Raw genomic sequence first — 24,546 nt, forward strand, 5'->3', positions numbered from 1 at the left:
GTTTCAAAGAAACTTGGATAAATCGACCCAAAGAACGAGGACAAATGCTAGATCTATAGCCAAGGTGTATTTCCACACAGTAAGCTACTCAGACGCCATCACTCCACTCCGCACATGTATATGCCTGTATTTTATAAACTCACTTCATAAAATAATTGTTCTATTTACTTTACAAACACACTACATACACATATTTTACCCCTTCAAATGTTTGCTCATAATTACCTGTTATCTATTGAACTAAGAAATTAGGATTTGGCAAAGGTTTAAATCTACTCAATGGGCCTATACTGGAGGGAAAATAACCAAAGTCCATTTGATTGGTAACATGATGAAATAAAAATACTGAGGAGAGGACATGGGAAGAGTACAGGAGTAAAAATGTGCTTAACAAGTCACATAATAAGTTTCATGGTGATTAATAGTGGTTAACATGATTTTTTCATGGACTACCCCATCTCTGTACACCACACATACAATTATCTGTAAGGTCCCCCTCAGTTTAGAACTGAAACAAAGTTTCAACCACAATGCCTCACAAAGAAGGGCAGCTATTGAATACCCCTTTGAGCATGGTGAAGTTATCAGTTACGCTTTGGATAGTGTATCAATACACCCAGTCACACAAAGATACCGGCGTCCTTCCTAACTCAGTTGCCGGAGATGAAGGAAACCACTCAGGGATTTCACCATTGGTGTCACCAATGGTGACTTTAAAACGGTAACAGTGTTTAATGGCTGTGATAGGAGAAAACTGAGGATGGTTCAACAACATTGTTGTTGCTCCACAATACTGAGCTAAATGACAGATTGAAAAGAAGGAAGCCTGTACATGTCACGCCGGTTGTGACAGAATATCCCACCAAGCCAGGACCAAGCAGCGTGCCCAGGAGGTGAAGGAGAGTTGGTCATGGGAAGAGATACTAGGTGGATGCGAGACCCTTCCTTGGCGGGAGTTACCGAGGAGTAAAGGAGGACAGCGACAATGCCGGGGTCCGCGGCAACCCCAAGATTTTGTTTTTTTTTGGGGGGGGGGGGGGGCACAAGGGGTGGTTGGCCAAGCCGAGGAGAGAGCCAGAGACTGTCTGGGAGTCGATGGAGCAGTTTGAGGAGGGATATCGGAGAGAGATGTTGGCTAGGAGTATGCTGCAGCGCAGGCGTTTTGAGGAGCGTGTCATCAGTCCGGTGCAACCTGTGCCGGCTCAATGCACCAGGCCTACAGTGCGCCTCCCCAGCCCAGTACGCCGTGTGCCGGCTCCCCGCACTCGCCCTGAAGAGTGCGTCCCCAGCCCGGTACGTCCTGTGCCGGCTCCTCGCACTCGCCCTGAGGAGCGTGTCATCAGTCTGGTGCAACTTGTGCCGGCTCCATGCACCAGGCCTCCAGTGCGCCTTCCCAGCCCGGTACGTCCTGTGCCGGCTCCCCGCACCCGCCCTGAGGAGCGAGTCATCAGTCCGGTGCAAACTGTGCTGGCTCCACGCACCAGGCCTCCAGTGCGCCTCCCCAGCCTGGTACATCCTGTGCCGGCTCCCCACACTTGTCCACCAGTGTGTGTGTACAGTCCGGAGTCTCCAGCGACGGTCTACAGCCCGGAACCTCCAGCGACGGTTCAAAGTCCAGAGCTTCCAGTGACGGTCCACGGCCCGGAGCTTCCAGTGACGGTCCACGGCCCAGAGCTTCCTGTGCCGGTGCCATCGCTGGAGCCTTCCACTGCGCCGGTGCTCAGTCCAGGCACGGCGTCCAGTCCCGCTCCATGGCTGGAGCCTTCCTCTGCACCGGTGCTCAGTCCAGGCACGGCATCCAGTCCCGCTCTATGGCCGGAGCCTTCCGCTGCGCCGGTGCCCAGTCCAGGCACAGCGTCCAGTCCCGCTCTATGGCCGGAGCCTTCCTCTGCGCCGGTGCCCAGTCCGGTCCCGGCTCCATGGCCGGATCCGCGGTCTGAGCAGGTGCTACGTCCCGCACCGGAGCCGCCACCGACGTTAGTTGCCCACCCTAACCCTCCCCATCTAGTTTCAGGTTTTGCGGTCGGAGTCCGCACCTTTGGGTGGGGGGTACTGTCACGCCCTGACCATAGAGAGCCCTCTGGGTTCTCTATGGTGTTTTAAGTCAGGGCGTAACTAAGGGGGTTTCTAGGTATTATATTTCTATGTTGGTGTGTGTGTGTGTGTGTGTGTGTGTGTGTGTGTGTGTGTGTGTGTGTGTGTGTGTGTGTGTGTGTGTGTGTGTGTGTGTGGTTCCCAATTAGAGGCAGCTGAATATCGTTACCTCTAATTGGGGATCATACTTAGCAGGTGGGAAAAAGGACACTATGTGGGATATTGTTTTGTATGAGTGCCTATGTGCGCTACGTATTTCACGATCGTTATATCTTTGTTGTTTTGGAAGTTTCATTATCATTAAAATGTGGAACTCTACTCACGTTGCGGCTTGGTCCAATGATTCATACGACGGTCGTGACAGTACAGAATAAAAATATTCCAAAACATGCATCCTGTTTGCAACAAGGCACTAAAGTAATTCTGCAAGACAATGTGGCAAATACATTTTTTGGGTCCTGAATACAAAGTGTTATGCAAATCCAACACAACACTTCACTGAGTTCCACTCTTCATATTTTCAAGCATGGTGGTGGCTGCATTATGTTATGGGTATGCTTGTCATCGGTAAAGATTAGGGAAATATTTAGCATAAAAATAAACCTAATAGAGCTAAGCACAAGCAAAATCCTAGAGGAAAACTTGGTTCAGTCTGCTTTCCAACAGAGACTGGGAGACAAATGCACCTTTCAGCAGGACAATAACCTGAAACAGAAGGCCAAATATACACTGGAGTTGTTTACCAAGACAACATTGAATGTTCCTGCTTGGCCTAGTTACAATTTTGACTTAAACTGTCTTGAAAATCTATAGCAAACCATGGAGATGGCTGTAGCTCAGTTGGTAGAGCATGGTAGAGCATGGTGTTTGCAACGCCAGGGTTGTGGGTTCAATTCCCATGGGGGGCCAGCACAGAAAAAAAAAAAAAAATGAAATGTATGCATTCACTACTGTAAGTTGCTCTGGGTAAGAGCGTCTGCTAAATGACTAAAATGTAAATGTAATCAGCAACCAACTTGACAAAGTGATAAAAGAATTTGTATGTTTAAGATAATGACTAAAGTATTCCACTGTGTAACTGTGTGAAATGTGTTAGAATCAGAAGAATATAATCTGGTGATGTCTGTAGCTTGGTTAGAATTATAACTAGGGCATTGTATTCTTTTGTAGCTATGCAAGCAGGGTGCAACTGTGAGACAAGATAACTATGTATGGGGGTAGTGGGAAAAATATTGCCTGCCTAAGCAGGGAGTAGCCTATGATAAGAAACATGTGTGTGCGTGTATAAAAAGACTGGCTCTGCATTTGAGGGGCAGAGCGCTCTCTGAATAAAGTATTGATCTATTGCAGAATCTAATTCTTCATTAACCAGAGCCTTACAACCTCTGGGAATTGGTCAAAGCTTGAGTGATAGTTGAGTTCAACCATTGAGATAGCAAAATTCTCGTGACACAAAAGCTTGAAGATTTTTTTAAAGAATAATGGGCCAATATTGTACAATCCAGGTATGCAAAGCTATTAAAGACTTACCCAAAAACACTCACAGCTGTAATCGCTTCCAAAGGTGTTCTAACATGTATTGACTCAGGGGTTAGAATACTTATCTAATCAAGATATATTAGTGTATTATTTAATTTTTTTGTAAATATAATTTTTCTTCCACTTTGACATTACAGAGTACTGTGTGTGGATTGTTGACAAAAAAGGACAATAAAATACGTTTGAATCCCACTTTGTAGCATAACGACATGTCGTCTCAAAACCAGTCACTATGGTCTGACTCGGAGTAGGCTATGAGGAAGAACATGACTAATTGAAGAAACATTGGTAGTGCTGTCATCTGCCGCATAACTTAGATCCATGTTTAAGATCTCGTTACTGATGATTTTGCAGTTGGAGCTTCAGCCATCCATGGGACAAATTGTTATTTGAAACCTTGTTTTGTTATTTTGCCTGATGAAGCTGATGGGGTGGTGGGATCTGAGCCTCTCTGCTGTTTGCTGTTGGGGGTAGATGTGGGGAGTTGGATGTCAGAATATAGGTCTCCTATCTCCATATGTTTCCTGTCCCGGTCACCTCTGCTAGGACTCTCTGCCACCTGAACTGCCTGCCATCCTAACCAACACTTCCTGGTGGGCACTCAAATCCCGACAGAGCACTTAGAACAGGATCTTTTCTTTTTTTTCTTCTTGTGTTGTTAAATTCACAATAAGAGGTACTAATTGTTCACTCCTCAACAAAGAGAATGAGAGAGAGCTTAAAAGAAGAAGTGATGGTGAAATAGAGAGGGGCAGGGGGTCTTGAGTCTTGAGGGAGAGAGAGAGAAGTTGTACCAGAACAGCAAGATCTTCTATGTTTATGAGGTATTTGGGTGTTGCTGGGTGGCGAACACATATTTCACAGTGGAAAAAACAGGGTTGTGATTCCTGCTAGAGATTTGTGCAAGGTCTTCCAGTGGTTAAAACAAAGAGCACAGCCCTTGTTCTGAATGTGCACTCTGGTCTTCCATCCCTTTGTCACCACTGCCATGTGTCAAAGTCAGACAAAGGTGGGACTCTGCTCCTGTTCGCTCAAGAGACAGGCCTCTGGAGAGGGAAAAAAAGGGAGCAGTGGAAACTCTCAACACTGTGAGGGAAATCTTCTGTTAAACCCTACTAATGCTTGTGTACTAAAATATCCTTCTTTAAGCCTAGGCGTTGGGCTTGAGATAGTTTCTTTAACTAACTCATATAAGATAAGAAAAGTGTGTGTAGAACGACCCATGATGTCTGGGCACTCAGCCAAGAATATGACAGAAACTGACTGGTTCCTCTTGATCCTAGACAGAGTAAAGGTTATATCCTGCACACCGTAACAGAGCTATTGTTCTGTTTTGGAGCCTGTTTCTGGGAAAAAGGTGTGTGTGTGTGTGTGTGTGTGTGTGTGTGTGTGTGTGTGACCAGTACGACCATACATCATCTGGGCCGACAGTCAAAGGCGCTTACTTGCCCAACTTGGGGGAACTGTGGAGCTACAGTTAGAGGAAGCATGTCTGGTTCCTGTCATTCTGGCCCGTTGTCCTCACTCAGTTGTGACAGGCTCACACACACATACACATACACATACATAGGGTCACATGTTTTGCAGATGCTTGCATGGGGTAGCTTAACTATATAATGCTCCTGTACTCTGTCTGTTTTTAGGCTCTCATTCCATCTCACCTGCAGGGGTGGGGAGACCATCCTCCTAATTATAATACATTTTTAATAAAAGTAATACCTTGATTGATTACAGATTTAGCCTCTTCTCGTTATTAGTTAGAATTTCCACCACAACACTAATACAATTTACGTGGGGATACTATAAAACAGATACTGACAGTACTGAGTGGGATAGTAGAAGGACTTTTTCACCCCTTTCAATAGTTAGTTGGTGCAACACACCTTTTATCCAGGCTGTGCCTTGGTCTCTATAAAGGAAGTACACTGTTGTGGGGTCATGGGTGTGACATTAACAGCTTTCATGGCTGTAGAAAGTGTTCAATTGATGTACCCTATGCACATGGCATGTACAGTACAGTCAACACAGACCGTACAGTGCATACCTGAAATGTAGTCATATAACTCTAGCTTGTAAATGAAACTTACTCTACAGTGTTTTACTGTATTGTCCTGGCTTGCATTAGTACCGCTAAGGTTTAGGGCTTGGTCTGTGACTGGAGCCACAAGGGGCCTTTCAAATGTCAGCATCACACTATTCAAAGCGTTGCTGGTGGCGTCTGTCTGTCTGTCTGTCTCTGTGTGTGTGCGTGTGTGCGCGCGCGCATGCATGGTGCGTGAACATGTGTTATAACAATGTTAACAATATCCATGACTTCAGGCAGGAACTTGCTGAGATAGCATTCATCTCAAACTTCGCCACAACGATAAACTGCTAAGAACCTCAAAACACCTTCCACACCTTAAGTTTGGTAAACTTGTGATTGTTCAAAAGTTGCAGTGTGTTTGCTACATCTGGCTCTCGGGCTTTTGAAAACATCATCTTAAGCTTTAATGTTCCTCATACCTCCATAAGTCAGATCAGACAAGTGAAAATAGCACTTTGATCCAAGGTTAGGTCTAGGAATTTTGTTGTTTTAGTACAGCATGCCTTTCATAGGCTATACTAATATGGCACCACTACAAAACACACAGTAAACCTATGACTCTGTACACTATGTCTGGTGGCCCATTCAAACTGTGATTACTATAATTACAGTACAGTTTTATACCTAAGAGATAAAATAGGATACTCCTAAACCTCTGACACACACATTCATATATAGGCTACCTTGCTCAACTGTTAGGAGTGTGTATCGGAGGCGAAGTCAGGTGCAGGACAGCAGAGTGTAGTGAACAGGCGCACTTTTTATTCCGGTCAAAATGACAGCACAAAAGAATAATAAATGTGCCCAAAACACGGAACAAAAAGTAATGTGCGTAACAATATCCACAATATCAAAATACACGTAACACAAACAATCCTACACAAAGACATGATGGGGAACAGAAGAATAAATACATATGAATTGATTGGGGAATGAAAACCAGGTGTGCAGGGAACAAGACAAAACAAATAGATATATGAAAAATGGAGCGGCGATGGCTAGAAAGCCGGTGACGTCGACCGCCGAACGCCGCCCTAACAAGGAGAGGAGCCGACTTCGGCGGAAGTCGTGACATCAACAAACTGCAGAATGTTATTCAATGCCAAGAAAAACTCATTACAGTTGTTTTATCAAGTTTATGTTGGCAATATTCTCCATGAAAAATCGACTGATTCATTGAGCTGAATGTTTTCTAACAACCTATCTTTTAAGACGGACTTCACCTTGTTGCCTCAATCAGATGTTTTGTTTTGAAAGAAAATCTAAATATCAAAAATTGAACATGGGTTCGGGCATTGGATTGATATTGAATAGTTAAACCCTGTACATCAACAGGGTTTATCACAGCCGTTTCTTAAACATCAAACATTCCATATATCCAGTAAAAGTCTAAATGTTACAGTCTTCTCAAACTTCTCATAGTCACATTTTCTGTCTGACTGCACTGGAAAGCTGATGGCTCTTTTCACAACAACAGACTCCAGACCAGTGCCCAAGAGCCTGCTCTGCTGTTACGAAAGCAGAGAGGCAATAGCAAAGCGAGGGAGAGCAAAATCGACCCAATACTCTCTCTCAACTTCATATCCTCCAGTCTTCCCTTAGTCGCTCATCAGGACTGCTGATCCCCAGTTTGTGGTTCTGAGTTCAGTGTCATCCCCGTGTCATGTGTAATTAGGGATGGCTCTCTCAAAGCTGATGGTGGAGGTCTATGAATGCACAGGACAGAGAGATGGCAAATGTGGGCATGGGGCCTAATGAGGCTCCAACTCTGGGCACAATGAGGAGGGTAGGTGGAGGGTAGGGGTTTGGTGGGGAGGGTGTGGGATTGGAGGGCAAGGGAGAGAGAGGGGGACAGGAAACAGTCCACTCTTCCTCAGACAGGATACTGCATCCTGGAATCAAACACTTTAAAGGCAGAACTCTTACACACAAACACACACACTGGCCCTAAACACATTGTCACACTACACAAGGGAGACACATTTGATACAAAAAGATACGTTAAATTCTCTCTCTCACACACACACATAAACACACACTTTCAAACCATGGGGTGAGCTGAACTCTGTCAAACCTAGCAGAGTGATAGTACATATCAATAATTAACCAATCAATAAATAAAAACTTTCCATATCCATCTCACAAACAAAGCCAAGAACACAATGGATATACACAGTAAACATAGATACCTCTCTCTCTCTCACACACACCCATGCACTCACAATAACACACATGCTTGGACTAAAGCAGACCATTCTGCCCTGTTTCCTGTGCTATATTGCTCCCTAATTTAACCTCTGTTGCGCTGCAGACAGACAGTATAGGTAGACGAGAACGGAATTTATATCCTCGTAATGAATTTCAATTGTCATACAGATCATGTCCAGGAAAGGGCTTTATCCTTGAGACAGATAACAACAAAAAGCTACTACCATTAAATCATGTCAGCGTAAGAATAATGGCTATTAAGGCAATGAATGCAATGATGCTATTAATAAGTTCATTAAAATATTATTTTCAGGCCTACAGTGCTTTTATGAACACAGCTCAATGTCATCAATCAATCGAATTCCAATTTCTGTTACAAAATGGAGCTCAGTCAATGTTTTTGATCATTAGAAAGATTTTGTCCCTCCTGTTGCATGCATGCATCCCAAATACATGTTGATGCTGTAAATGGCACTTTGTAAAAGCAGGGACATACCAGCTATTTATTATTTTACTGTATTTATTCAGGGGAGCCCAATTGAAACCAGTCTCTCATTTGCAATGGTGCCCTCAGGACAAAAATTCCATCAACACAACATATATATATTTTTTAAATAACTACAAGACAACAACAGTATAAATATATTACATCAGGTTATTACAACAACTTATAATAGTCAATTGAAACAATTTCAAACTTCTGTAAATTCATTTAACAAGACAGTTTTAAACTTGTCACACCCTGATCTGTTTCACCTGTCCTTGTGATTGGCTCCACCCCCTCCAGGTGTTGCCCATCTTCCCCATTATCCCCTTTGTATTTATACCGGTGTTCTCTGTTTGTCTGTTGCCAGTTAGTCGAGTCAACTGGTGGTTTTGTTCTCAGCGCCTGCTTTTCCCAGTCTCTCTTTTTTCTCGCCCTCCTGGTTTTGACCCTTGCCTGTCCTGACTATGAGGCCGCCTGCCTGACCACTCTGCCTGCCGACCTGTACCTTTGCCCCACCTCTGGATTATTGACCTCTGCATACCCTGAGCCTGCCTGCCGTCCGGTACCGTTGCCCCCCCTCTGGTTGACTGACCCCTAACTGTCTTGACCTGTCTATTGCCTGCCCCTGTTGGAAAATTAAACCATTGTTAATTCGACGTGTCTGCATCTGGGTCTTACCTTGATTCCTGATAAACTATCATATAGGCACCATGGAATCCAGGTGTAATTTGTTTTGTAAGGTATTCCATAACTTTAGTGCGTTAAAACTAAAGGCAGATTCATCAAACTTTGTGGAGATGTGCAGGACTTCAATAGCTTTCTAACCCTGCGAACAGGTTTGGTATCTCATATTTTTATATTGAAACAGGGAAGTGAGGTATATTGGAATCTTGTAGAGAAGAGCTTTGCAAACAAGACGGGAGTAATGAAGTGATCTATGGGGCTTTAGTAAGGTCCAGCCAACCTTCTGAGACAGGATGCAGTGATGAGTATTAAAACTGTCACCTGTAATAAAGTGAAGGGCGCTATGGTAGACTGCATCCAAAGGTTTAAAACTAGGGGCTTCTGCATTCTGGTAAATGCTGTCACCATAGTTAAGAACTGTCAGGAAAGTTGACTGCACAATCTGCTTCCTGCCGTTCATGGAGGGACAAGAGATTTTTCTAAAAAAGAAGCCCAATTTAAATCACAGCATTTTAACTAGCTCATCCGTATTTAAAAAAATAATTAAAAAAATGTACATTATCAATCCAAATGCCCAGATATTTATAGATAGCCATCCAATGAGTGAAGATGTAGCCCAACAGATATTTTTCTGTGAATTAGAGAACATATATTTAGTTTTGCCCACATTAACCAGTTTTAAATCAACGGCTTTCTGTAATGTAACAATCTGATTGCAGCTCCGATAAAGCTTGCACGTAACGTTCTGAGAACCATATATTTCTTAGATGCTGAGAGCAGGGTTGTCCTATGGTTATTTTGCATACAACTTTCTGAGAATGGTGCAGGATAGTTGCTTGGCTTTGGAACATTCTCATCACATTTAAGGAACTTGACAAAAAAAACATTTTCATTACATTAACAGAATGTTTCCTAAAAGTTCAAAAATGGTTACATTTCAATTTTGGTAATGTTCTAGGAATGTTCTGTAACTGGTTTGACATTGGGAATGTTCTCAAATAGTTCAGAACATTAAACAACGTTCTTCTGTGGGAATTTCAGTACGCCGTCATTGCAAATAATTTATTCTTAACTGGCTTGTCTAGTTAAATAAAAATAAACGGTTCTAAAGTCATGTTCTCATTGTTCAGAGAATGTTAAGAAAACGTTCCATAAAAGCCGCAAGAGAGATTGTAATGTTTTTAGAACGTTATAATAATTTTATTTAAACCTACATTCCGTGATTGTTTCCTTTGAACTCAGGTCTGTTTGACCAGCTTTGTATGTGATTAAAAAATAAAATAAAATGACATGCCTACTCCATCCTGGTGGCACAGTGGGCTAAATCCATGTATAGAGAACAGAACTATAGGTTTGAATCTTACTGAATCGCCATGCCACAATAAAATGTTTTTGCATAATTAATGCCTATCTGTGCTTGGATTTTAAGAAAGTTAAGCCAAAATAAGCTAGCGGTGTTAAGTCTTAATGAAACATTGAGTGACGGTTTTAAGGCAGTTATTTTAAAACATTCAGGGAACCAGAGTAAAACATTCTCAGTTCCTCCCTGCAACCTAAAAATAAACATTCCCAGAACAGGCTAACTTTTCACTTCTGTTCTCAGAATGTTTAAAAAATGTAAAGTTTTACCGGTTAGGAAACATATGGCTTTGTTCCCACAACCAATGTGAAACCAAACACATACGTTACCACATCTGCCAAGGAACTAAATGTGCTAGCTGGGATGTGATGTACTGTTGCACCTAAAGTTATTTTGTTATAATGCTCTGTGAATCAAAGTGAGGCAATTGCCTGCACACAAAGCGAATGTCAGCCATCCATCTCATGTTCTCATTTTCGGTTGTCAAAGGCCAAGTCCAAATAAACACAGATCACTAAAATGTCTGGAGTTATGACTGGGTCTTGACTGCTGGAGCTACTGTACCTCTCGTGCTGTCTCAAACAGAAGGCCATTACAGGAAATAAATAAATAGAAACAGTTAACATGCTTCTGGCTACATTCGCTTTACAAAAGCCGAAATATACATTTCAACTGGAAAGCACTATGAATGTGTTCAATGAAAGTTCCCACAGCAACCACTGGATGGCACTATAAGGTTGAGTTAATGTCTGTTTGGGTTTACAATGTGGATTGTCCGTTTGAGCTCTTTTCTCTGGCAGTGGCTCAAAGCAGTCTAGTCAGACAGAAGCTATGTTCAAGAGGTTCAAAACCTAGCTAGATTTCCATTCAATTGGCACAGATGTTCATGCAAATTTTCTAAAAAAATCCGCATAAAAACAATATGCACATTTTCCATTCAAATTGATCTGTTGCAGAAAATTCACTTAGTGACAGAATATGGAGAATGAACAGAGCGCATCTATCTTCAAGACTCAAAATGTATTAAATATGTAAAGGAAAAGATAAAACCTTTACCATTACAAATGTAGACATAGAGGACAGAGAAAAGCCAGCAGCTAATGGGGATCCATAATAAATACAAAATGAATACAGGCCAAGCCAGTTATAGTTTTAAAAGATAAGGATGCAAATGCTTCAATTAGAAACAGCAACGCTATTAATGACAATTTTAAAAGCTTCTATGAAAATCTATACAAATCATAATTAAACAGCAGTTGGACTGATCCTACAGCCTTCTTAGACTCAACAACTCTGAAGCAACTATCAGCAGACAAAAGAATCACAAAAAATAAAAATCACCCACTTCAGACTTTCTTGCAGAGAAAAGCACCAGGTGTGGACAGCATCCCATAGAATTTTACTTAACATTCTGGGACAAGGTAGCGCCCCTATTTACTCAAATGACAATTCAGTGCTTCCTAGTTCCATGTATCAAACAGTTTTCAGTTATATTAAAACCAGGAAGATCTGGAGCTCCTTGCACATTACAGTCCCATAAGTTTAATTAATTGTGACAATGAAATAAACTCAAAAGCAACAGAATGGCAAAAGTCTTACCAGACTTGACACATATTAATCCAACAGGGATTATTAAAAATAGACACTTAACAAATACAAGAACATGTTTCAGTATAATACAATATGCTAAAAAAGAAGATGTAGCTTTATCAATAATGTCAGTTGATGCTGAAAAAGGCTTTCCACCATCTTGAATGGCCTTTTGAATAGAAAACTTTGGCAGCTTGACAATTGAGACATGGACTGTGTATTTGCCAGGCGCACCCTCTGAAAAGGAACATTGAAAAATAGTTAAATAAACAGTGCATTTGGAAAGTATTCAGACTACCAAGAATCAAGGTAAGACCCAGATACAGACAATTTGAATTAACAATGGTTTAATATTCCAACAGGGGCAGGCAATAGACAGGTCAAAGCAGGCAGGGGTCAGTAAACCAGAGGTGGGGCAACAGTACCAGACGGCAGGCCATCGCTCATCCATATATTTACATGTACATATTCTTATTCATCCCTTTACATTTGTGTGTATAAGGTAGTCGTTGTGAATTTGTAAGATTACTTGTTAGATATTACTGCACTGTCAGAACTAGAAGCACGAGCATTAACATCTGCTAACCATGTGTATGTGACCAATCAAATTTGATTTGAACTCATGCTTATGGTTGTGTCTTTACATCTTCGCTCTTCCTACATTTCTGAGGGATATTTTCATCTAGGTCATATGAAACCGCTAGCATTTGCAGTGCACTTTTGAGAACTGTGTTTCCCACTAATTGCATTTTGGAACATTTGCGCTTATAGCTACTGCCGTGTGTGCGCATTGCTGTGCTTATAATGTGAAGAAATAGCCTAATAGTTTATCAACATTTTAAGCTAAACATTCTGATCGGTTGCATCAACCTCATAGCTTTTAAAAGGGTGGTTGTATTAATTTGGATCTATCGCGTCCAACAACAGTCAGAGTATGTTTTAAATATTTATTTCTCACACAGAAGGACAAGCTGACTAATAGAATAGGTCAACTTTTGTACTATGGGATATAGTAGATTGACATAGGCTAGTGGTTTTTCTGTTCCTTACTCATCTTGTTGGCTGATAAAGTAAATGTAGACCGTTCTTCTAACATCTTATCAATATGCGCCTCGGAATTTGATAAGGAGGCGTGCCGTTGCATCCCTGATGTGTCTGTCTTCACTTGTAGCCTACTTTGGAGCTGCAATGCCTGTGAATAGGATCTGATCAGGTGAAGGGCATTGGCTAATAAGAATTGAGATATCTGAAAGAGCCATGTAAGTGAGAGGTGCTTTGGAGCACAGGCAATTGGCAGTCTGGAGAAAGGAATTGTATTCAGCCCAAGGGCACAATGCACAGATCTTGAATGCTTGCTCAGCATCCTACTTCCCACGTCTATGCCTGCAGCACACCTTACAACCACAATGTTATTTAACTGGTCGTTCAGTACATTACCATTCTATACAACATTGCTCACCGTTCTTTCATGCTGAACACACTCCTTCATGGGTTTGCAAGTCTTTTTTTTTTAAATATATATATTTTATTCCTTTTTTTAATTCATAATACAAAATGATCAACAACTTACATCGCTACATCAAACATGTATAACAAAACAAAACACAGGTATAAGAAAATACTTAAATCAAAAAATATATAAATATATAAAACCATTTTTTTTAAAGCATGACAATTGTATACACTCAGAAAAAAATCTCAATATAATGATTCAGGAAGATATTATTTTTGTTATTCACTAGGGATAATGATGATTCAGTCCAATCAAAAATATTTGTCATTTTGGTATAGAATTCTGGAAGTTTTGTTTGTGTATAAAAAACACGGGTAGTGTTCAAAAAGGTAAATAAGTGTTCTGCAAGGTTTTCCCAAAATTCTATCACAGATTTACATTTATAGAACCAGTGAGTTAGATTTTCACATTTTTAGCAGAAAACGCAGATATCATCAATAGCCACAAATTTGGACAACACATGGATATATCTTATGTAGAGTCTTAAAGTGCACTTCCTTAAATGTGTTTGGTATACAATATTTGTAAGGCATCAACCAAGCTTTTTTCCAGACAAGGTCAGGAATAAGCATGTTGCAGAAAAATGTTCCTCTCGGCGTCAGTTGGTTCTGTGAATGGAAAATGTGTCTTATGTATTTATTACAACACGACTTCTCAAGTAAGCCCACACCTTCCAAACTGAGTTCTGGAAAAGCTTTGTGATCATCACCAAAGCTAAGATGAGTTTTCATTAGTGTAGTTAGACCACTGGGAACGGCTCCGATCACAGAAATAAACTCTCTGAAAGGTATTGGAAACTCATTCAATGTTATAAATTGTTCATATGTAAGAATATTACCCCTGTTGTCAAAAACATCAAGAACAAAGTCAATATTCCTCTCATGCCAGCTAGGGTAGAACAATGACTTATTCCTTAAAGTTATGTCTGAAAAAATGTGCAGGAAACATATTTTCCAGGACATTAAAGCTTGTTGGTGAAACCTAGACAATTTAGCGGGTAATCTTTCAGGAATATAATTACATTTCAGTAAAAATGTAAGACCTCCCAATTTATTAAACACATTGTTTGGAATGAAATACCAAATTGATTCTGTATTGACCAAACATCTGGTCAACCAATTGATCTTGAAAGTGTTATTTATGTAAACAAAATCCAACACTTCCAGACCTCCTTCAGGTGATTTATTTGAGAGGACTGACTTTTTTCCGTTTGTAAGAATTATTTTTCCAGATGAAGTCAAGAAAGGTCTTGTTGATCTCTATACAGGTAGAGGGATTTACAAATAAAGATCATGAGAAGTACACAAAGCGAGCCAGTCCCTCTGCCTTGGACAGAAGCACTCTCCCATGCATAAAAAGATCCCAATGAGATCCCAATGATTAAATATATTTTTTCTTAATTTTAGGAGAAATGCTAATGTCTGACTAACATGGGTTTGCAAGTATGTCTAGTGACATTTTCCATGACATCTAAAAATTGAAAGTTGAAATAGCCAATGACAGTACTGCAGAGTAGGTACGTAGGGACATTACATACACGTCCTCCTTTCAGCGGTCCAATCACATAAGTGGTTTGTTTACTAGTCTTTCAGGTACCAACTTCACATCCCGTATGAGTTCGATCAGTCAGTGAGGGACAGATTGCCTTCTCGACTAGCTAGCTATGTAGTTAGGCCGTTTACAGCTAATTATACCGAGTGATTCATGAAGTCAGGGGGCAGTAATTTTGATCATTTAACACATAGCTACGCTACTACAAACTGCCCTTATCAGCATTTTAACACAATCTGCACGCTTCGCTGAAATGCTTCTCCTTGCCGGCGTAAGGGATGGAAGGGCTAACAGAAGTGTGATGTGTGTCCTGCTGCCCATGACTATCGCGGTGTTGCTGTCGGTCGGAGTTGCTGGGATCCAGGAGGAACACAAACATGTCCAAGAACAAACGCCACAAGAGGTAGTTAGCTAGCAATCATCAATAAAATACAATACACCGATGTTTCGCATGCATGCTAACGGTAGCATACTAGCTAACTATGGTTAGCAACTCGAAAGCATTCCACATAGATAGTTAATGCTAACTAGTTAGCCAAAGGAACGTCACCGCCACCAGTACATATTCCCCTAGCCACTGACCTCCTTTCGAGGTTCACGTTTTAGGGAAGACATGGCTAACGTTACCTGTTCCTTTCCAGCTCGTGTGGTGTTCAGTTCCGCGTTGTTCTGTCCATGTCACGAGCCCAAGTCAGGAAGTTGAACTGGCAATGAGTGAAGTTATTGATTCTCATAGCTAACAAGTATTATTGTGCCCCTCCCTCTACGTGACTTGACTACCAGCTTCAATTAGACAGACTTTACACATTCCAAGATACATTATGTGGACATACAAATCATAACATGGTTTTCATGGCCAACCTGTTGTGGACCTGAAGTGACATTTGTTTTCCCCTTCAACAGAAAGCACCTACTGCTCACGCCATTGGCCCCGAGGTCAGTGGAAATGACTCCAGCAAATCCGAGAACCTGGGCTTCATCCATGCCTTTGTAGCTGCCATCTCTGTCATCATTGTCTCTGAGCTGGGAGACAAGACTTTCTTCATCGCTGCCATCATGGCAATGCGCTACAATCGCCTCACCGTGCTGTTGGGGGCAATGCTAGCCCTTGGCTTTATGACCTGCATCTCAGGTTAGTGGATTTATTTTTTTATTTGACCTTTTATTTAACTAAGCAAGTCAGTTAAGAACAAATTCTTATTTTCAATGACGGCATAGGAACAGTGGGTTAACTGCCTTGTTCAGGGGCAGAATGACAGATTTGTACCTTTTCTGATGATCCAGAGTTTTTTTCTGGGGAGGTTTTCTGGTTCAAAATGGTGTATATAGTTGAAGTCGGGAGTTTACATACACTTAGGTTGGAGTCATTAAAATGTGTTTTTCAACCACTCCACACATTTCTTGTTGACAAACTATAGTTTTGGCAAGTCGGTTAGGACATCTACTTTGTGCATGACACAAGTAATTTTTCCAACAATTGTTTACAGACAGATTATTTCACTTATCATTCACTGTATCACAATTACAGTGGGTCAGACGTTTACATACACTAAGTTGACTGTGCCTTTAAACAGCTTGGAAAATTCCTGAAAATTATGTCATGGCTTTAGAAGCTTCTGATAGGCTAATTGACATAATTCGAGTCAATTGGAGGTGTACCTGTGTATGTATTTCAAGGCCTACCTTCAAACTCTGTGCCTCTTTGCTTGACATCATGGGAAAATCAAATGAAATCAGCCAAGACCTCAGAAAACAAATTGTAGACCTCCACATCCTTGGGAGCAATTTCCAAATGCCTGAAGGTACCACGTTCATCTGTACAAACAATAGTACACAAGTATAAACACCGTGGGACCATGCAGCCGTCATACCGCTCAAGAAGGAGACACGTTCTGTCTCCTAGAGATGAACGTACTTTGGTGCGAAAAATGCAAATCAATCCCAGAACAACAGCAAAGGACCTTGTGAAGATGCTGGAGGAAGCGGGTACAAGAGTATCTACATCCACAGTAAAACGAGTCCTACATTGACATAACCTGAAAATCCCGCTCAGCAAGGAAGAAGCCACTGCTCCAAAACCGCCATAAAAAAGCCAGACTGCGGTTTGCAACTGCACATGGGGACAAAGATCGTACTTTTTGGAGAAATGTCCTCTGGTCTGATGAAACAAAAATAATACTGTTTGGCCATAATCACCATCGTTATGTTTGCCGAAGAACACCATCCCAACCGTGAAGCACGGGGATGGCATCATCATGTTGTGGGGGTGCTTTGCTATAGGAGGGACTGGTGCACTTCACAAAATAGATGGCATCATGAGGGAGGAAAATTATGTGCACATATTGAAGCAACATCTCAAGACATCAGTCAGGAAGTTAAAGCTTGGTCGCAAATGGGTCTTCCAAATGAACAATGACCCCAAGCATACTTCCAAAGTTTTGGCAAAATGGCTTAAGGACAACAAATTAAAGGTATTGGAGCGGCCATCACAAAGCCCTGACCTCAATCATATAGAAAATGTGTGAGCAGAACTGAAAAAGCGTGTACAAGCAAGGAAGCCTACAAACCTGACTGTTACACCAGCTCTGTCAGGAGGAATGGGCCAAAATTCACCCAACTTATTGTGGGAAGCTTGTGGAAGGCTACCTGAAACGTTTTACCCAAGTTAAACAATTTAAAGGCAATGCTACCCAATACTATTTGAGTGTATGTAAACTTCTGACCCACTGGGAATGTGGTGAAAGAAATAAAGGCTGAAATAAATCATTCTCTCCACTATGATTCTGACATTTCACATTCTTAAAATAAAGTGGTGATCCTAACTGACCTAAGACAGGGAATTTTTACTAGGATTAAATGTCAGGAATTGTGAAAAACTGAGTTTAAATGTGTTTGGCTAAGGTGTATGTAAACTTCCGACTTCAACTTTAAGTGGTGGGCATGGCAGGGGCGTGGACATGGCCATGGTCAATGGTGCAGTAGGTGACCAAACATTTTAGAGGCCCTCCTGTTTTCTGCAGTGACCCAATTTTGCTGTTTTAAAGCAAATTTTATGCAATTCTACACATTTTGCCATGTGGCGGAGATACAATGTTGCAGTTTGCTAATTTCCTGCAATTTTACACATTTTGCCATGTCTTATTCTATCAGAATGACTCAAACATTATAACAACATCAATGGGGGGCCTCATGCCGTGACCAAAATATTCCTGAAAGCCTAGCTTTTATTTATATTTGTTTAAGTTTACACGGAGAGCTTTACAATCCCAACAATTATTTTCATTTAAATTTTTTTTTTTTACATGTTTTAATGTTTGGACATAGGCGGCCCGAAAAAACACTTAGGTGGCCCACCCAATACCTTTTTATGCAGAAAGCCCCCTGTGATTAGAATGGATGTGACATGGCTTCTAAGTTCATTAATGTATCCCAATTAGTGGAGGTACCACTGATGAATCCTGGGTTTGTCCGAATGTTTGTCTGAATATTTGGATCTGTACAGACAACAGGGCTGTCACCCTGCCTGTTCTTTGTCTAACCAAGATCCTCTTGTGTTTTTCTCAGTGATGTTTGGCTATGCCACCACCATCATCCCCAGGATCTACACATACTACGTGTCTACGGCTCTGTTCGCCATCTTTGGTGTCCGCATGCTGAGAGAGGGGCTGAAGATGAGTCCAGACGAGGGCCAGGAGGAGCTGGAGGAGGTGCAGGCTGATATTAAAAAGAAGGATGAGGAGGTCTGTACACTCACACGGCCCATACCCACATTTGCATATTGTTATGCGTTTTCATATTACCCTGCTGTATCTTGTTCAAGGGATTCAATGTTTGGCTTGTATTCCTATTTCCTATAGCTGCAGATGTCTAAGCTGCTAAATGGGGCTGCAGATGTGGAGTCGGGCTCAGGATCAAGCCATCCTCAGAGGAAGTGGCACAGCTTCATCTCGCCTGTGTTCATCCAGGCCTTTACCCTCACCTTCCTGGCAGAGTGGGGAGACCGCTCTCAGCTCACCACCATCATCCTGGGTGCCCAGGAGGTGAGTCCTGACAGAGCCACTGTCGAGTCTGTCTGCTTGCCTAGTCAAAATGGGACATTCTGGCAAATGTTACACTGACTTCAAACCAAGGCTATAATGCTTAGGTGTGGCTGCAAAGCATTTTACAGTGGATACAAAGTCAGTTAACCTCTATGGGCTAGGTGGGACGCTAGCGTGCCACCCGTGGTGCACTCCATCAACAGCAGGTGCATTTCAAGAGCGGCAAATTTGAATCCAAATAAATGTCAAAATTCAAATTTTTCAAACATACAACTATTTTACACCCTTTGAAAGATAAACATCTCCTTAATCTAACCACGTTTTACGATTTCAAAAAGGTTTTACGGCGAAAGCATAAATTTAGAGTATGTTAGGACAGTACATTTACAAGAGTTGTGTGTAATGTTTTGTCAAGTCAAAGACAGGGCCACCAAAACCATAAAACCAGCTAAAATGATGCACTAACCTTTTACAATCTCCATCAGATGACACTCCTAGGACATTATGTTAGACAATGCATGCATTTTTAGTTCTATCAAGTTCATATTTATATCCAAAAACAGCGTTTTACTATGGCATTGATGTTGAGGAAATCGTTTCCCTCCAATAACCGGCAGTCAAGTAAGCGTCACAAATTAAATAATTAAAATTAGAAAACATTGGTAAAATATTATATTGTCATTTAAAGAATTATAGATTTACATCTCTTGAACGCAATCAACTTGCCAGATTTAAAAATAACCTTACTGGGAAATCACACTTTGCAATAATCTGAGCACTGCGCCCAGAAAAATACGCGTTGCGATACAGACTAGACGTCATGTTGGGGAGATCTAAAATCGAAAATACTATGTAAATAATCCATTACCTTTGATTCTCTTCATCAGATGTCACTTCCAGGTATCACAGGTCCATAACGAATGTAGTTTTGTTCAAAAAAGCTCATCATTTATGTCCAAAAATCTCCGTCTTGTTAGCACATGATCTAAGCCAGCCGGACTTCTCGTCATGAACGAGGGGAAAAAATATATTTACGTTCGTTCAAACATGTCAAACGTTGTATAGCATAAATCATTAGGGCCTTTTTTAACCAGAACATGAATAATATTCAAGGTGGACGAATGCATACTCTTTTATAACGTATTGGAACGAGGGTACCCAACATGAACTCGCGCGCCAGGTGTCTAATGGGCCATCATCGTTCCATGGCTCTTGTTCGGTCAGATCTCCCTCCAGAAGACTCAAAACACTTTGTAAAGGCTGGTGACATCTAGTGGAAGCAATAGGAAGTGCCAAAATATTCCTCAGCCCCTGTGTTTTTCAATGGGATAGGTTTAAAGGTAATACAACACATCAGGTATCCACTTCCTGTCAGAAAATGTCTCAGGGTTTTGCCTGCCAAATGAGTTCTGTTATACTCACAGACACCATTCAAACAGTTTTAGAAAATGTAGGGTGTTTTCTATCCATATGTAATAAGTATATGCATATTCTAGTTACTGGGTAGGAGTGGTAACCAGATTAAATCGGGTATGTTTTTTTTATCCAGCCGTGTCAATACTGCCCCCTAGCCCTAACAGGTTAATGATTATGGTCAGGATGAAGAGTTACTGTTTCTGTGTATACTCAAAAGGAATTATATTGTTAGGGAATTATTGTTGTGTGTTCTTTCTACTGTACTGTCATGCTTTTTGGTTCTGTGAGAATGTTAAAGGTGTCATAAACCAATGCTCTGTCTCAGGATCCTTTTGGAGTGGCGGTGGGTGGTACTCTGGGACACTGTCTATGCACAGGACTGGCTGTGGTTGGAGGAAGGATGATTGCACAGAAGATTTCTGTCAGAACTGGTAATGTTTTATTTTCTTCCTTTCAGTGTTCCTGGTCAAGTAGTCATCATAGCCTATACTGTAATACATGTAGTAGTCATCATAGCCTATACTGTAATACATGTAGTAGTCATCATAGCCTATACTGTAATACATGTAGTAGTCATCATAGCCTATACTGTAATACATGTAGTAGTCATCATAGCCTATACTGTAATACATGTAGTAGTCATCATAGCCTATACTGTAATACATGTAGTAGTCATCATAGCCTATACTGTAATACATGTAGTAGTCATCAGAATTGTGTTATGGACTGTTTTTCTCTCCCCCTCAGTTACAATCATTGGTGGGATCATGTTCCTTGCCTTTGCCTTCTCTGCCCTCTTCATCAAACCGGATGCTGGATTCTAATTGGAGTGAAGACTTTCAGGCAAATGTTGTACATATCTGTAAAGCTCAACTATGTTTATTTAGTGTGTGGGTGGTTGAGAGGGAGAAATATGGAGAATATTCTCTAATGGGACTGAGCGAGTGTGTGTGTGTGATTTCTGTTCTCTTGTCTTACTAAGTCTGTGATCCCTCACCGGTCTGAGTCCTGTGGCCTACACCAAGAACAAGACTTACCTCTCCCTCACACTCAGGCCCATCAGTACTGAGCTTGGGTCTGTTTATTCATTAATTCCCCATCCTTATTATTATATTATGCTTTAAAGTCCTACTCCAGTCTAATTTTCACCTCATTTATAACACCTGATTTACGTAACAGGGGGCGCTTTCCTCATTTGTTCTCTATTGCGCCAGTATTGTTCCTCAAGCAAGCCGGGAGGTCAATGACATCATAGGGCACCATCAGACCAACTCATCAAAAGCCCTTCTCCTTGAAGTTTGCCGTTGTCCCCCCCCAAAAAAACACCTGTGCAAAAAAAAAACTTTTTTTTTTTACCCTTGTGTGTACTTGACTGTATTTATACTTGGGATTTTGCTTTTCAATAGGAAAAGTACAACAACAACAAAATATGCCGGCTGAACACTGACTCCAGGTCTGGCCCATGGAGTGCAGTGTTAAGGCCACTGTGAAGCGATTCAGTCCCTGTGATCTATGGCCAGGCCTCAGGCCAACTCCCATACATTTTGTTCCCCTCAGAATATCATCTGAGAACAGTAACATTGGGCTGCCTTTGTTTTATAAACCCCATAATTAGTTGATCTACCATTTCTCCAGGTGTATCAGGGATGGGAATCTTTTCACGGTTGTGAATATTACTGTTTAGCGATTTCCATCTGCTAGATAGACAAGACATGCCAGTTCTAAGCATCATGGGGATCTTGAAGCAGCAATAACCCATTCAGTGTCAGTATTCTACATTCCGGCCTCAAGGCAGCAGAGGGGGGGAAACACCCCACGGCCAGTCTGTCCCAATGGAGGCTGTGGGGGGAGCTATAGGAGGATGGGCTCAATGTCTGGAATGGAACCGTATCAAACCCCGTTTGACTCCGTTCCATTAATTCCATTTCAGCCATTACAATGAGCCCTTCCTCCTATAGCTCCCCCACCAGCCTCCTCTGGTCTGTCTGCCACTCATATTGCTACTAGGGTTTATTAAGAGGTTGTGTCTGAGGCCTACTGGTGACGAAATCATGGAATAAAATATTTCTTTGCTTCCTCCTAAATTTCACTGCCGATAAAAAGGACCTAAGCCACTAAGTCTACAGCACCTGTCCTGAGTGGTTGGTAATGGTATTTATTTATGACTTTGAGGCACAGATAAGGATTTTGTTCTTGTTAAGTTTTGTATTTTTTTTGAAGGTACTATAGAGAAGAATACCTTTTTTCTTCTTTTTTTTTTAAGTGCACAGGGTAATGTGACTCCATTGTCAATATTTGACCAGTTGTACCCTGTGACGACCGAACAGGCGTGTACATGTACGTGGTTTGCGACAGATTAACTTTTGATTGTTGTAAAGCCTGATCAATGCTTAAATGCTCAATAAAACCTGTCTTGCCTAGACTCTCTTACCTTAACTACTTTTTCAGCTCCTACATTTTATGTACCAAGTTATTCTGGATATTTACATTTGTCATTTAGCAGATGCTCAGTCTTATCCAGAGAGACTTACAGGTGCAATTAGGGTTAAGTGCCTTGCACAAGGGCACAGATGGATTTTTCACCTAGTCAGTTCAGGGATTTGAACTAGCAACCTTTCAGTTACTTGCCGGATATGAGTGATTGCAGCGAATTGCAAGCAGGTTTTTTACCTGACCATTGACACTCGATTTCTGGTTTGCTTTGTCCATTAAATGATTCTTCAACTGAAAACATCAATAGTTGTTTTTATTGAATAAGGGGAGAAAACAGCACTGTTTGCTTTAAAATGTTACATTATGTTTAGTTTATGTAAGATTAGTCTGGCTTTAGAAATTAATTTATAGCAGTACACTCCTTGCAGTGATATTAAAATGCCTTCAGAATATGTGTCTTAAGGTTGTCACACAACTTCATTTAGCTATGCTGCAGAGCAGGGTTAGCACCATAGAAATAAAATGGGTAGAACAGACTGCACTTTAAGTTTAAGTCCACACAGGGTTCAAGGGATGAAACTCCCAAATAAATCAGGCCACCGTAGTGTCTTTTTTAATATGGGAACAGTGAGATAATATGAGAACAATTAAATACAGTTGAAGTCGGAAATTTACATACACCTTAGCCAAACAAACTGACTCAGTTTTTCACAATTCCTGACATTTAATCCTAGTAAAAATTACCTGTCTTAAGTCAGTTAGGATCACCACGTTATTTTATGTGAAATGGCAGAATAATAGTTAAGAATGATTTCAGCTTTTATTTCTTTTATCACATTCCCAGTGGGTCAGAAGTTTACATACACTCAATTAGTATTTGGTAGCATTGCCTTTAAATTGTTTAACTTGGGTCAAATGTTTCGGGTAGCCTTCCACAAGCTTCCCACAATAAGTTGGGTTAATTTTGGCCCATTCCTCCTGACAGCTGGTGTAACTGAGTCAGGTTTGTAGGCCTCCTTGCTCTCACACACTTTTTCAGTTCTGCCCACAAATGTTCTATATGATTGAGGTCAGGGTTTGTGATGGCCACTCCAATACCTTGACTTTGTTGTCCTTAAGCCATTTACTTTGGAAGTATGCTTGGGGTCATTGTTCATTTGGAAGACCCATTTGCGACCAAGCTTTAACTTCCTGACTATTGTCTTGAGATGTTGCTTCAGTATGTCCACATAATTTTCCTCCCTCATGATGCCATCTATTTTGTAAAGTGCACCAGGCCCTTCTGCAGCAAAGCACCCCCACAACGTGATGCTGCCACCCCTGTGCTTCACGGTTGGTATTGTGTTCTTCGGTTTGCAAGCCTCCCCCTTTTTCCTCCAAACATAATGATGGTCATTATGGCCAAACAGTTCTATTTTTGTTTAATCAGACCAGAGGACATTTCTCCAAAAAGTATGATCTTTGTCCCCATGTGCAGTTGCAAACCGTAGTCTGTCTTTTTTTATGGTGGTTTTGGAGCAGTGGCTTCTTCCTTGCTGAGCGGCC

The 24,546-nt window shown here is 41.3% G+C and overlaps 1 protein-coding gene and 1 long non-coding RNA gene across 2 annotated transcripts; one reads left to right on the forward strand and one right to left on the reverse strand.

The window, feature by feature from the left end:
• Positions 1-6,459: 6,459 nt before the first annotated feature.
• Positions 6,460-15,911, reverse strand: LOC123724403 (uncharacterized). Its single transcript, XR_006756936.2, has 2 exons — positions 15,740-15,911; positions 6,460-12,285 (listed from the first exon to the last, which is right to left on the reverse strand). It is a non-coding gene; the product is annotated as an uncharacterized LOC123724403 (long non-coding RNA).
• LOC106560271 (putative divalent cation/proton antiporter TMEM165) lies at positions 15,141-22,990 on the forward strand. The gene is made up of 6 exons (XM_014122987.3): positions 15,141-15,515; positions 16,016-16,244; positions 18,677-18,852; positions 18,970-19,152; positions 20,894-20,999; positions 21,316-22,990. Exons 1-6 carry the CDS (start codon positions 15,366-15,368, stop codon positions 21,390-21,392), a joined length of 921 nt encoding a protein of 306 aa, XP_013978462.1. The 5' UTR covers positions 15,141-15,365; the 3' UTR covers positions 21,393-22,990.
• The last annotated feature ends 1,556 nt before the right edge of the window (positions 22,991-24,546 follow it).

Source organism: Salmo salar, chromosome 10 (genome assembly GCF_965601325.2).
Source record: "Salmo salar chromosome 10, fSalSal1, whole genome shotgun sequence".
Lineage (NCBI taxonomy): Eukaryota > Metazoa > Chordata > Actinopteri > Salmoniformes > Salmonidae > Salmo > Salmo salar.

What these genes read in the sequence shown, in the direction of transcription:
- LOC106560271 (XM_014122987.3), top strand. Translation starts at nt 15,366, where the DNA reads ATGCTTCTCCTTGCCGGCGTAAGGGATGGAAGGGCTAACAGAAGTGTG. An exon ending in TTAAAAAGAAGGATGAGGAG is followed by an intron (nt 18,853 to 18,969) that starts GTCTGTACACTC and finishes TATTTCCTATAG; the next exon opens with CTGCAGATGTCTAAGCTGCT. An exon ending in TCATCCTGGGTGCCCAGGAG is followed by an intron (nt 19,153 to 20,893) that starts GTGAGTCCTGAC and finishes GCTCTGTCTCAG; the next exon opens with GATCCTTTTGGAGTGGCGGT.